The sequence below is a fragment of the Magallana gigas genome, chromosome 9 (assembly GCF_963853765.1).
Source record: "Magallana gigas chromosome 9, xbMagGiga1.1, whole genome shotgun sequence".
In the NCBI taxonomy this organism is placed as follows: domain Eukaryota; kingdom Metazoa; phylum Mollusca; class Bivalvia; order Ostreida; family Ostreidae; genus Magallana; species Magallana gigas.
The window spans coordinates 19820270-19834434 of NC_088861.1; the positions used below are offsets into that span (position 1 = coordinate 19820270).

The 14165-nt window shown below is 35.6% G+C and overlaps 1 protein-coding gene across 1 annotated transcript; it reads left to right on the forward strand.

Moving 5' to 3' along the window:
- Window positions 1-66: 66 nt before the first annotated feature.
- LOC105336106 (xaa-Arg dipeptidase) lies at window positions 67-11523 on the forward strand. Its single transcript, XM_011440290.4, has 7 exons — window positions 67-207; window positions 1687-2082; window positions 6003-6151; window positions 7737-7879; window positions 8084-8238; window positions 8951-9191; window positions 10516-11523. The coding sequence occupies exons 2-7, from the start codon at window positions 1708-1710 to the stop codon at window positions 10641-10643; spliced, it is 1191 nt and encodes a 396-aa protein (XP_011438592.3). The 5' UTR covers window positions 67-207; window positions 1687-1707; the 3' UTR covers window positions 10644-11523.
- Window positions 11524-14165: the final 2642 nt, after the last annotated feature.

Here is a 14165-nt window from a genome sequence, read left to right on the forward strand (position 1 = left end):
ATAAATCGATAATCTTTCAATGCGAGTGTTCAATAGGTCATTCGCCGGGTTCTACTGAGGATGATCCGGAAAATTGCAGTTCAACCAAGCTGATTCGTCAAAGCGCCATAGCCCGGCGTGAACCCGTCTTCTAATATTATGTTATCGTCTGCTTGCTGTTCCAACTCTTGAAAGAAAGGATTTTCGGCAGGGCTTTTCGGGAAAAATGTAGGTTGTGTTTACAATTAATTTCTTCAAAGTTTTTTCATCATTAATTATTATCATAGGCCTAAATTGTTGAATGGGAAAATTTCCAAGATATCCCTTTTGACACATTGTCATTTTTCATCGTTTCAGAGGAAAAATCTAGGAAATTTTTCATACTTTTGAATAAACATCGTTTGAATCCTGAACATGCTGATGTATTATAGTATAATGAATATCGAGATATGAAGCAAAATGTGAATTGAGTAAATTGAGGATATCTTAGGACAGAGTATAGTACACACAGTACAGATGTACATGTATTTGATCAACCTCAAAATTTATTGTGGGAATTATACTGGTGTGCATTGCGTGCAACCAGTTTTTGCCATGTACCATTTCTCGCCAGTGCATTGTTACATCATTTTATCAACACATTAAATCATATGCGAAAAATGACGTAACAATGCACTGTAGAGAAATGGTACTTGGCGAGAACTGGTCGCACGCCAGAAGCGCAAGATAACAGTGATGTTAAAACCATTTTAACAAGAGCTTGGACTTTGGGTAGTTGTGTCGAACGGCAATGTGATGCAGAACCGCTGGCTACTCAGCCATGTCTCTTTGAAATCAACAAGATTTGTCTCGCTTTTGAGCTCAGACTACACAATCGGTGCATATTTTGCTTGAAATCGCGTCATTTTTAACTTGTTTTGACGCCAAAAATAGATAGCTATGCCCTATTAAAAGTCCAAGGTCTTGTTAAAACTGGTTCTATGTTAAAATATATATGGAAATCATTTGTTTATGTATTTCAACTCGATACGAAGGAATGGAAGCATGTAAAAAGTCACTTGAGTCTCACCAAAGCTTGTGCAATACTCAAAACGTGTCTTTAAACCTCTAGGAACTGTGAATTAAATGTGAGCGAGTTATTGTGGGATGCTGTCAAAAAAAAATTATTGATAAATCTGTAGGTTTAGCTCGTTTTTTTTTAGTGCGCTGGTTCTTTGAGCTGGCTTTGATCGCTACTGGCATGCGACCAGTTCTCGCGGAGGACCATTTCTTGCCTGTGTATTGTAACATCATTTTTGGTATATAATTTTATGTGTTGATAAAATAATGTAACAATGCACTGGCGAGAAATGGTACTCGGCGAGAACTGGTCGCACGCCAGTTTAATTTTAATATGTGTTGATAAAATGACATAACAATGCGCTGGCAAAAAATGGTACTTGGCGAGAACTGACCGCACGCCAGTAGCATAAGACAGTAGACTAAATTTGAAATGCAGAGAACATTAACTAAGATGATAACATTAATGCTTAACCGAGGTCCTAGTCAAATAATTAATACTGCAGCTAGTAGCTACCCACAAATTTACCTCCCAAAGTCTTTTAAGAACCTTTAGAAATCTACAAAAAACTGCCCCCCCCCCCCCCAAAAAAAAAAAACCAGTTTTCCCTATCATCATTTATCATATTTTCTATGTTTTGTTTTCAGTGAAGGGATCAATTTCCAAAAATGGATGTACAGAAGTTACGTGATGTAGCATGTGCAGAAATCGACAGAAACGCAGAAGATTTGGCGGCACTCAGCAATGTACTCTGGACCAACCCAGAGCTAGCCCTAGAGGAATTTATAGCACACGATGCACTAACAACATTCTTAGACAAGCAAGATTTTGATCAAGTAGAGAAAAACTTTGTGTTGCCAACAGGATTCCGCGCTGTATTTGGGGACAAAAGTAAGGGTCCCCATGTGGCTATTATGAGTGAATTTGATGCCCTACCTGACATAGGGCATGCTTGTGGACATAATCTCATTTCTGAGGTGGGCGTGGCAGCCGCTCTTGGGGTCAAGGCTGCACTCAAATCTGTGGATGTGCCATTTGGACAGGTAGGACTTGGAAAAGCTAGTAATACTAAACCAACTTTTATTTGTGAGCCAGAAATTTTCGTGAGGTTTGCAAGAGCCAAGTTCTTCTTTTGTAAGATTTTAATGATTTTAATTGTGAGAATTAGTCATCGCAAACCAATTTATCACCACTTAAGTGCTAAATAATATCATCACAAATAAAAGTTGGTTTTAATTCAAGTTATGGTAAATCCTCAGTTTGATTACCTTTGATTTGAACTGATTTAAAACCAGGTCATTTGTTTCATACATTTACTAAAACTTTAAACAAATGTAATGCTTTTACTTCCCAAAAGAACCATAGTAAGTATCCAAAACGTTCCTTCTTGCATTATATTCTCATGTAATGGTATAGCTATACAGGTTTCGATGTTACATGTACCAAGATGTTACACTGAAAAAGTTCAAGAAATACAGTACAGCTCACGAGTATCCCGACACCCACCGTGTAAAAAACACGGTGGAAAACGGTCTGTGTCGCACCGTGCACACGGTGTGACACCGTGTATGTGTATTGGAAAATTCAAGAAAAAGCACCGTGTCGCACCGTGGCCGCCTGTGTAACTCCGTGGCCACTGTGTTACTCCGTGGATATCGTTACCTGAGACGTTGATAGAAAAAGCGGATGTTTAGAAATAAAGAAATTATGGCTAAACAAGGGTTGAAACATATATATCCTTTTCACATTTAAAAAAAAAGAATGTCGATTAAGTTGCACGGACCCAGAAAATTGTCGAGGCTGTCAACGTGAAGTTACTTTTTTGTGATCTGAAAACTCGACGTAAATGGGTACCTTTTAATTCATTTGTACTTAAATAAATTGAAATAAATTCATTAAAAATATTTAATAATCAATAATATATAATCAAAATTCAAATCAATTTAATTCATCTTGTTTTTTTTTTCTAAACACACGTGATGTTGTAACTGACGATCCCATTAAAATGTCGAGAGCTTAAACGTCTTATTTCTGTTATCTTTAAACACTTTCTGATTGATCAATTAATTTACAGCCTTACTTTAAACCAATTAAAAATGAGAAATGAAAACATTTCAGATCATGTTTTTCTAAAAACATGTGCTGTTGATGTGCTGTGGTAAATAACAACCCCATATTACCGGTGACTCGAATAATTTGGACTTGGCAACTATTTATGTTGCAATGAATAAACAAAAAATCACTTTTATATTATAGATTAAGGATAAATACGTATTACATGAACAAACTCTTGTTAAATTATATTCAAGCATTGTACATGTATTAAAAATATACCCGCATTTCATAAAATAATTTTCAACTTTATTTCCGTATAGCTGGTAATGGCCTCGTGATTTCACATGAAAAAAATCACTCGTGCGATGTACGGAAGCTGATCAGATACACAGCATTGTCTTTCATCTTGAGTTCTATACACAACAGGTGTTATTGTCTGTCTTGTTAGGTGTCATTGGAATTTACAACTAACTTTGTGTATATTTGGACGTCTGAACAGGTGTACTCGAGATGCCGTTATTCACACCTTTCCGCGAACACCTGTTTGGTAACTCATCACAACCCGTCGTGTGTATGGTCTGAATATATCTTACTTCTATTTTGTTAGTTCAATGATTTTTCCTAATCTCTAACAAACAAACAAAATTGTCTGTAGATATGTACACAAACAACTCCACGTAAGACTATCGGCGCGTGGATCCGGGGAACAATTCAGCAACTCTATAAATGCGGGAATTTCAAAGTATTAACTTGCGATAAGAAATTATTTAATGGGTAAACATACATGTATGTACACAAAAAACCTGATTGATTAAAAAGATGAATGAGATAATACCGGTTACTTTTTGCAAGCATTTAGAACACACAACTTTATGGATGTGAAATAGCGTCGAAAAATCTTATTACATCGTGAACTTTACAAACTTTTAGTCATTGTGTTGAAATCGTTATTAAAACCATGGATCTAAAATAAATGAATTAAATTCATACAAATAGAACTCTGATAATTCTAAAATGATTGCACAAAAGTACAGAGAGAGAGAGAGAGAGAGAGAGAGAGAGAGAGAGAGAGAGAGAGAGAGAGAGAGAGATTTTACAACGCAATATTCCAACCCTCATACATGCAGTATAAGAATAAAGAAACTAAACATTTCAAACACTGAATACTTCATTGTTAAACATTTTTCTATTTTGCGGACTTAAAAAAACGATAGAACGGCATTTTTCCATATCATGGAAGGAGCACGTGGTCTATCTCGCGGGCTGATTTGATTGACAGGGATAGCACGTGGACCCTGACTGCATATATTCTATCGCAATTTTAGGTAAAAGGGTTCAATATAATTGAAACTATAAATCTAACTTATTACACTGAATTACAAGTAAAATGTACTTAAACTCATACTGGTATTTTCTCTCTCTCTCTCTCTCTCTCTCTCTCTCTCTCTCTCTCTCTCTCTCTCTCTCTCTCTCTCTTATATGACGATCATTAAACAATCAAACAGTAATCATTGCAATACTGAGTAAACTGTAGTTTCTTGGAACACAAATAATTTCTAAACTCAAGTTGCTATAAAGATGAAATAAAAAAATATCAAGTACCGATCCACCGATTCTTAGCGCTATGAATATGTACCGTGCGGTACTACATGGACAAGTACATCACACATATGTATAAAAGAAAGAAAATCTGAAAATATATTCCATATAAAGCTGTATAATTAATATTACTTAGAGAAAGTACATTTGTTTTCGATTTGTTATCGTTGAATAGTGAGAAAAGATCACAGTTATGGTTCTATGCACTATTGAAACTGCCAAACTACAGTAACTACAATTACTATACTACGTTTAAAAACGGACTGAAACAAAAACTTATGAAACCGTTTATTTGAATGTTAAAAAGGAAAAGTAAGTGTTAGTGTTTTAATTGATCAAACATTTATGTGGGCGATATCGATTTTTAATATCAACTAAAATCAACCGTAACAATCACATACGTCTGAAAATTGCGTGCCTAAAAATTTTATTTATTTCTATTTCTTTGTTTTTTTCTTTAATGCTCTTACGTACATCAATAAATATTTCATTCTTTATAAGTTTTATTCCTAAATCCTCCTTTTTTCACAGGTAAATACCGCGTGTTACACCGTGTTACTGTCAGTGTTGCATCGCGTTGCACCGTGTCGCACCGTGTTTTTTCTCGTTCCGTGGCCGTAACAGAGAACAATAGATCAAAGGTACCGACACTTCCACGCTCAGCGTGGACTTTCAAACACGGTGGTCGGTGTTTTTGTCGGGATACTCGTGAGCTGTACTGTATTGTCATAACGCCTTGTGTTAGGATTTAGGCATGTCTGTCTTAGTACCGGTACTTCATTGCTCCCTTATATATGTGTGTGAGCTTGTCAATGTGAAGAATTTTTTTTAGGTTGGAGAATGTTACCATGCTTACCGTCTTGCCACGCACTTTCACACCATACTGAGACTTCAGATCTAGCCCCATGCAACGTTTTCCTTTTTCCAAAACTCAAAAAATTCCTATTTCAGAAGGTCTTTGTTATTTTGTGTCTCAGAGGTTTACCTAATCAGTGTACTGTGACAAATTTCAGAAATGGATTCAGAGATTAAAATTATGTTTATTAATAAGCTGCAGAGAATTCTTTGAGTGGATGTAAGATAAATTCATTCCACTATTTGAGTCAAATGCTGGAATTGAAATATCATGGAATACCCATTATATATCGAACAACCTCTTATACGATAGTATACAGGGTATATAACGTGACGTTGTTATAAACAAACAGCTTAATTATTGAGATCACTGGTCTTCCTCTCTCATTTCCTCTCTCTCTCTCTTTCTTTTTTTGTCTCCTTTTTGGTGATAGAAATTTTTTTGTTTGTGTAGGTGAGTTTACTGGGGACCCCAGCAGAGGAGGAGCACGGGGGAAAGATTGACTTCATCAAAGCGGGCGTGTTCAAGGATGTGGATGCTGCCATGATGGCCCACCCTGCCCAGTATGAGGTGCTCCGACCAAACTATGTGGCCATCTCCGAGTAAGACATCTTACAACTTCTAGCTTTGGTCAAATTGATTTGTTTTTAGGTCACCCGAGTCACTCAGGTGATCTATTGCTATCCATTTTTGCCAGCGTTATATGTCGTTCATCAGTTTTAAATTTTTAAACATTTTTAGCTTCATCTTTTCTTTTGGCATATATATAGCATCTATGGGTGAAGGGAAGCAAAAATTTGGAAATTCATGACCCCTGACCCCTGGGGTGGGGCTAAAACCATCAAAATTAATGTGATCTTTAAAAGTCCTTCTCTTTACTCCTGGACATCAAGCAGTCAAACTGCTGGCTTTATTGTTTTAAGCATTGAGCTCTAATTGCCCCAGGGTCAGGGGTTCTTGTGCTAGCTAGGGTGGGGCTCTAATGATTATGTAGTAAAAATGCATTAACTCTTTGAAAATAATCTCCTTTGCTCCTGAATATTAAGCAGATGAACTACAAGTACATAGTTATGATGAAGAAGGGTGCCTCTTCCAAAATAGTGAATTTCATGGGCCCTGGGTCAGGGGTTCTAGTGTTATTGTTTTGTTAATGCACTAAATGCATGTAATAAAAAATAAAAATATTGTCTTGAAAAATTGTGCAAACACCAGAATCCCTGATCCAGAGGCCATTAAAATCAAAACTTCAGAAGAGGCCTCTTCTAAAGTTGAGATTTTAATTGCCTCTAGATCAGGGATTTTGGTGTTTGCACAATTTTTCAAGACGAGATTTTTATTTTTCATTAATATCCACTGCACTATAAGGCTAAGAGAATTTCATTAACCTTGTAATAATGATAAGCAGCATCGAAATGTTTTCGCTGACTCTGAAAAGTGTTACACACCAGGAACCTCTATGTCAGGGTTGTCTCTAAGACCCGGGAGGCGGGGAATTCCCCCCCTATAATGCCTTAATTACCCGGCTTTTATTATAATTCCGGAATTCCCCCCCTATAATGCCTTAATTACCCGGCTTTTATTGCATTTCAAACACAATGTACATTGGAGCTATAAGCAAGACCCCCAGACCTCCCTGCTACTTTTTTATTTCCTCCTTCTACTTCAATTTTTAGACACAACCCTGCTATGTACTGGTCTTGGGCATAATGCAGAAATTAAAATCAAGTTTTTTTTTTAGAAAAAAAACTTGTTTTTGGGTGCTGTTCTTGCAGATAAAAGTAAACAAATGCATATGCAACCATGTTCATTATATATATATACATGTACCAGTAGGTAAGTTATTGTAGAAGGAATGTAGTAAGCACTTTCCCATTACAGTTCATTGAAAAGCAAAAAAGGATTGCAATTGATTCACAGAGGAGGTACTCCAATGAATTCGGAGTTAGATACATGCATCTTGTATCATATTATACTGCATCATTAGTTTTTTTAAACAGAAACAAGCACCCTGTGGTTTAAACCTACTGTAGTATGAAAAAATTCAAGTCGGAATATATCTTATTATGTTGATTAATACTGTAGGAGTGCAGGAAAATATGGTATTATAATAATTGTTATTGATGCTAATGTTGAGGATGTTTAATATTCCATGGTGACATTGTTAAAAAAAGTTATCCCCCTTTACAGAATCATCATTGACTTCATAGGTGTAGAGGCTCATGCGGCTGAGTTTCCCTGGGAAGGAGTTAATGCCCTTGATGCGGCCATCTTGTGCTACAACAATGTCTCCTGTATGAGGCAGCAGCTTGATCCGGGCTGGATGATTCATGGTACAGTGTATGATGCCTTTATTCTTCATCCCTAATGCATACTTTGAATTAGTTACTGTTCAACCATGTGGCATACATATATTCAGATGTTTTCATCTCAGAATGTAAAAACAGGTAATGGTGATAGCATGATATTCTATATGAGGTTGTTTTTTTATGTTTGGTATTTCTGATTAGTCATTTAACTGTGTTTATGTTGAGCAGGCATTGTGACTGACGGAGGAGCCAGGCCTAACATCATCCCCCGGCGGGCCTCGCTGGAGTACTACATCCGCACACCCAAAAACCGCGACCTCAAGAAGCTAGAGAGGAAACTCAGAAACTGTATTCAGGGGGCTGCACTAGCCACTAACTGTGAGGTACGTAATATATGGACAGGTAAATTATGCAGTAACGAATTGTGAGGTACATAATATTTTTACAGGTAAAGTATACAAATATGCTGGTAACTGTGAGATATGTAATATTTGGAAAGGTGGAGTATACAAATAATGAACTGTGAGGTTTGTAATATATGGACCGGTAAAGTAAGTATACAAAAAACAAACTATGGGGTATATACATGGACAGGTAAAGTTTACAAATCAAGGAGGTAGAAACATGTATAGTGACAGGATATAAGATGATGCTTGTAAATTTCTTACTTAGAATGGCAAAGTCAACTGTGTACAAGTACTATTACTGGCAAACTCAATCTTACCGCATGCATATACATGTACCATTATGATGAAATGAAGGTATTTGATTTTAATGAAAAGGCAGAATTTTTTTTAGCTTGAGGGAATTGCAAGCTGATAATTATTCATGAGATGTTTTAAATTTGTCTTGCATGTAGATGTAAATTTCAATACTGGTACCATTTAAAATGATTTATTAAATTGCCTTAAACATTTGATAGTTTATAGGAATTCAAAAATGGCTTTTCCCAATATAGGCTGGTAAATCCCTGCACACAGTTTATTATTGAGGATTATAAAGAATAAAATGCTGTACATTGCTAAACATTGTAACTGAAATCAATGGTAGCATAGCTAGCGCAATCACACAGTTATTTACTTTCGCGTTTTACAGGTGCAGGTCAAAGTGAGGTCATCGTTCCTGAACCTGCTGTCCAACGAGACGATGATCAAGAAGTACGAGGAGTACACCACACAGCTGGGGACGGAGGTGGACACGGACGAGACGCACCAGGCCCTGGGGGGTGGATCCACAGATATGGGGAACGTGTCGTACGAGGTCCCCAGCATTCACCCAGACTTTGCCATCGGATCTGATTGTAACACACACACCAAAGAGTTTACACCAGCTGCAGGTAATACGGGATGTTAAGAATATACTTTGTTTTGGGTTTACCTGCTTTCGTATCTCTTAACTTTTATTTCAGTTTCTCTGTCTTCTATGCTCCCCATCCCTTTGAATTAAAGGGTCATATTGTTTAGAACTTGTCAGTTGGTCAGAATATCTTTTGGTTTGTTGCCTTAGTGTTGCTAAAGCTATATCTGGAGAACCTTTGCTTAATAGACATGATACAAGGTAATCTTGAACTTCATAGGAGATGATCCCTATTGATTTTTTATATAGGACACTAAAGAAATATACCAAAAAAAAGTGCTCTGGAAATTGGCAGGTCTGTCTTTATACTGTGGTTTCATCAATATTCGTTGAATACTGATTTTCGTGGGTTTTGCTGTTAACTTTATCCACAATAATAAATGTTCAATGAAGTGTAATTTCCACTAGCATTTTGTATTGATAGGATTATTGGCCATGAATTAACGTATCCTTAAAACTGTGATTTTCATTAAATCCACAAAAATTGATACCCATGAATATTAATGAAACTACAGTATGTTGAGAATATGGCATACATGACACTTGGTACTCTTAGACCCCTTAAATAAGGATCTGATGACTCCTCTAAATTGTTACTCAAAATAAAAGCAAAGTTTTAGTCAATCCAGAATTTTACAGTTCAGTTAATCAGTTTTACATGTACCTACATGGGTTGCTACTGATGTAAAAAGTTTACAGAATGTAGTCATTGGTGCATTGTTTTTAGTATTGGTTGTAATTATTGGTGTTGTATTTGGTCAAGGTAGAATTTATTGGTGCGTTGTATTAAGTTTGATCTAGCTAGGTTGTAATCATTGATGTGTTGCATTTTTTGTAAGGTATAAATATTAGAATGCTGTATTTTGTCATGGCTGTAATTTTTGGCATTGTATTTGGTTTAAGATGTAGTTATTGGTGTGTTTGGCCTAATTCATAATTAATGGTGTTGTATTTAGTCTTACTTATATTACTTGTCATTGATGAATCGATCGACCAATCTACAATTCACGAAGTTACGTTTACGTTCCTGTGGCTGCCATCTTTGGGAGGGAAAAGCCGTAGGTTTCTCACAGATACTGTAGCATTTGTGGGTTAGAGGTTTTCATCTTTCAAATGTCATTTAACATTAAAAATCTGTGTCTGTTGTGTGTTTTGATTGTTTGGTAAGTTGTAACCATTGCTGGGTTTTATTTTGCAGAGGTTTTATTTTTTGGTGTGTAATATTTGTATTATCATATAAAAATAAGATGTAATTGTTGTGGTCTATGTTGTAATTGTTGGTGCTTTTATTCTTTTCGGTAAAGGTTCAAAGGAGGCGCAGATCTACACACTACGAGCGGCCAAGTCACTGGCCATGCTGTGCATTGACATCATGACGGACAAAGACCTCCTTGATAAAATCAAGCAGGAGTTTGAAGAGGAGTCGCAGTGACGAAAACAGTGCCATAGAAATATTACGGTTGTAAAATTTTCCCTCTGCCTCAACCAAGCAAGACTTGTGTTAACTATTTACCTGAAGAAAACAGCACCATAGAAATGTTACATTTGTAAAACTTGAAGAAAACAGTGCCATAGAAATAAAACAGTTGTAAAATTTTCCCTCCAAATCAACCAAGCAAGCTTTAAGTAATCTCTCCAAAAATATTTTGAGAGCATACATTTTTTGCTTGGTCCATGGGTCAAGTAATGCAGCTTTAACTTGCATGTTGAAGAATATTTTCTGTCATTTAAGAGGGACTACATTGATAAATAGCCAGTCCTGTAGCCATTAAATGGCGGTAGTATCCACAACAATTCATTCTGCCAAGTATTTAATGTAATATCATCAACATTGGATGTGTTTCAAGATCCTTTATTACAGGAATGAAGACACAGTCAAACTCCTAAACTTGAGCTACAAGTGTTTTTTTTGGCTTGGTAGGTTTTTTTATTCTTTGTAATGGGGATGTTTGATTAAAAAAAACCAAAATTTTGAAATGGGTATAAAATGACTGAACAAAAATAAAAATACCAGTCTGAGAGTTTCTGCTTTATTGAAAGTCATGATAATGAAAATGTCTCTGTATTTGAAATAATTGACACAAATACATATTTCTTCACCTTTTCAGAGGGAAAAAGTTGTAATCACTCCTTTCACTGTATATTTGATTTCTTATGAAGAATTTATCAATTAATGTGTATTTTTTTCGTTGGTTTGTTTGTTTATTCTTAGCTGGATGCCTTGGCTGTGTAACATTTAGTTTTGACTAAAGGTGAAAAGTGTGATGATGATGTGTAATTGAAAAGTATTTATAAATCTTGTTGTAAGAGTGTCAAGTCATTTTTTTTTATCAACAATTACGTGTTGATCCAATATGCCCCGCTGAATTTAAAGATTTATTTTGAAATTACATAGTTGGTTATTTGTAAACATAAAGAATCATTATAATTACATGTATAAGATACTGATATAGTGCTAATTTTATTCCAACCAGTGTAAAAATCTTATAAAACGGCAGATAAGTTCGTAATGCTTCCAATTCAGAGTGAGAAAAAAATATCATGTAACCTTTGCTGGACACTGAAAGGTTTAATTTTTGCTTCATATTTTTGAAAATAACGTGGTGTAATGGTAAAAAAAAAATTACTTCTGCACTTGAAGTATTGATAAAGATGAATTTTAAAGATTCGTTTTCTGTCTTTATTTTTGAAAACCAGAAAATTAAAAACAAAAACAACACAGAAATGTGTTTAAAGTTTGTTTGCAAACTAGTATGGTTTTCTCGTTGAGTTGGCAAGAATTTGTAATCGCACAAAACCATCACACAGTATGGCATTCAAGCACATCGTTGTTCGAAGCAGACGGTTCCACAAACGCCACAGCGGTATTGGAACTCATGACTTGCAGATTCGTGGTTAACGCTCTAATCCATTGCGCTCCGCTGTTGGGTAATAATTTGGGAAAGGAAAAAAATGACAGATTTTATTGTTTCTTTCGATATGTAGGATGTTTCAATATGGAGGAATCCCGTGCCACCTTTAAAGCAGGCTGGATTGTCAACATATTAACCTTCAGGTCTTATAAAATTTAAGATATGATTTGTCTAGGCTAGCTAGAAACTATTTTCTAGTGAAGAGAAAATCTATACATTTTATATAACTTTTAAATTTTGAGTTTTTCCTATATTTTTATAATTATAGAACTCTTATTCTAAAGGAGATCAATATAATCTAAAAATGGACACGGTCGTCGATCCCTCTTAAAAGCAGATCGTATAAGACGCGTTTACATATGCCACGTGACTTGATCCAAAATTCTTACAAATTGAGCGATTGTTTAGTGATCACAAATGGAATCTGTTGATGATACATGTGCAACTTACAAATAATGTATTTGAATTAATGAAGATTATTGGTATGTATTTACATCCCCCAAGTATTTCCCCCTCTATTTCTTACGGAAACTTATAGTTAATTCATAGCTCTATAGAAACAGCCAGACTGGAATCTACACGCCCCATTTATCGATTGGTCGAAATCTACAGCGGCTGAAACTGACAAGAAAATGACAGGGCAGATATCGACACGCCCTGTTTATCGATTGGTCCAAACCTATAGCAACCTTGGAAAAATCACGGACTTCACGAAATAATCATGACGATGTCAGACTCAAAGTATCACAGGAGACGATTTGGCTGTTTCTTTTAGCTAACTTACTTATACATACATCAACAGTAATTTAGTGAATTTTACTCACTTTTCCTAATCAATTTATCGATTAGCTTAAATCAATTTATCGATTAGCTTAAAGAAAGATGTTAATATAAACAATAAAATACTTTCTTTGATGATTCATTCGGGTTATGAAGGTAGTGATCATTGCAGAAAAAATCTACATAACCCGGGTTAGCGGGTTAAGCATTTTATTGTTTAAATAAAGTCACGTCGAACACGCTTACGAAAATCAATATCACGTGACACGCTGGGTGTAGACGAGTAATTAATGAAAGGTGAACAACATTGGTAAGGTTATTATAAGTAGAAAGTCCACTGGACTTCAGCATTTTTTTTTAAAGAAGTTACATATGAACGCATTGAGGTACATTTTTCTCGAGCTTCTTGCACATATATGTATAGATTGTTAAAACAAACATGTACATCAATCATTTTGACCAGCAGATAGGGAAAAATGAACCTAGCAAATCATATTTTTGCTCGTATATTTCAAAGATTTTCTAATGTGGAGCTAAAAGCATACGGGGATTGAATGTAACCAGTGTATCCCTTATATATGAATAATAATGTGTTTCTCCCATGTGATTGTTTTATCATGGGTAAGAAAGGTACTAGTGATCTGTCAATCTAATTTAAATTAGATGTTCTGATTCCACAACGGCTTTATAGGTAGCAGATTCAGAATATTTAGATTTACTTAGTTATTCCATAAGAGTACATAAATTATATCAACGATTGGTACATACGAAAAATATAAACATAAACTCCAGAATTTATTTGTTTACCAATTTACCGGGGCCCGTTTTTCACATCATCCTTCGATCGATGTGTTAACCCTTCATATGATTTATGTAAATTCGAAATAAAATGACGATTTCAATCAAATTGTTGGGTAGTCATCCCCCCCTCCTTGCTACGTGCCCATGTACAAGCCAGGCTCAGTAACTATGCAAGCATTCGGTATAGTTACTTTTAGACAATGGGAGTTGTATCTTAATTAATAAAGACAATTCCGATGAGTAATGCACACGGCAAGACAAAAAGAAGAAACCACTTGACAGTACATGTACGTTATGTGTGTGAGTGGCATGCAGACCTGTGGCTTTAAGTGTTTATGATTTTCGAAATGAACGTACATATATATGCAAAATTCGAGATTCTGTGAAAACTACCTCAAAATGCCCCTGGGCTGGTGTTTGTACTTTCATACTCGGATGCACGTGCCCGATATGATAGGACC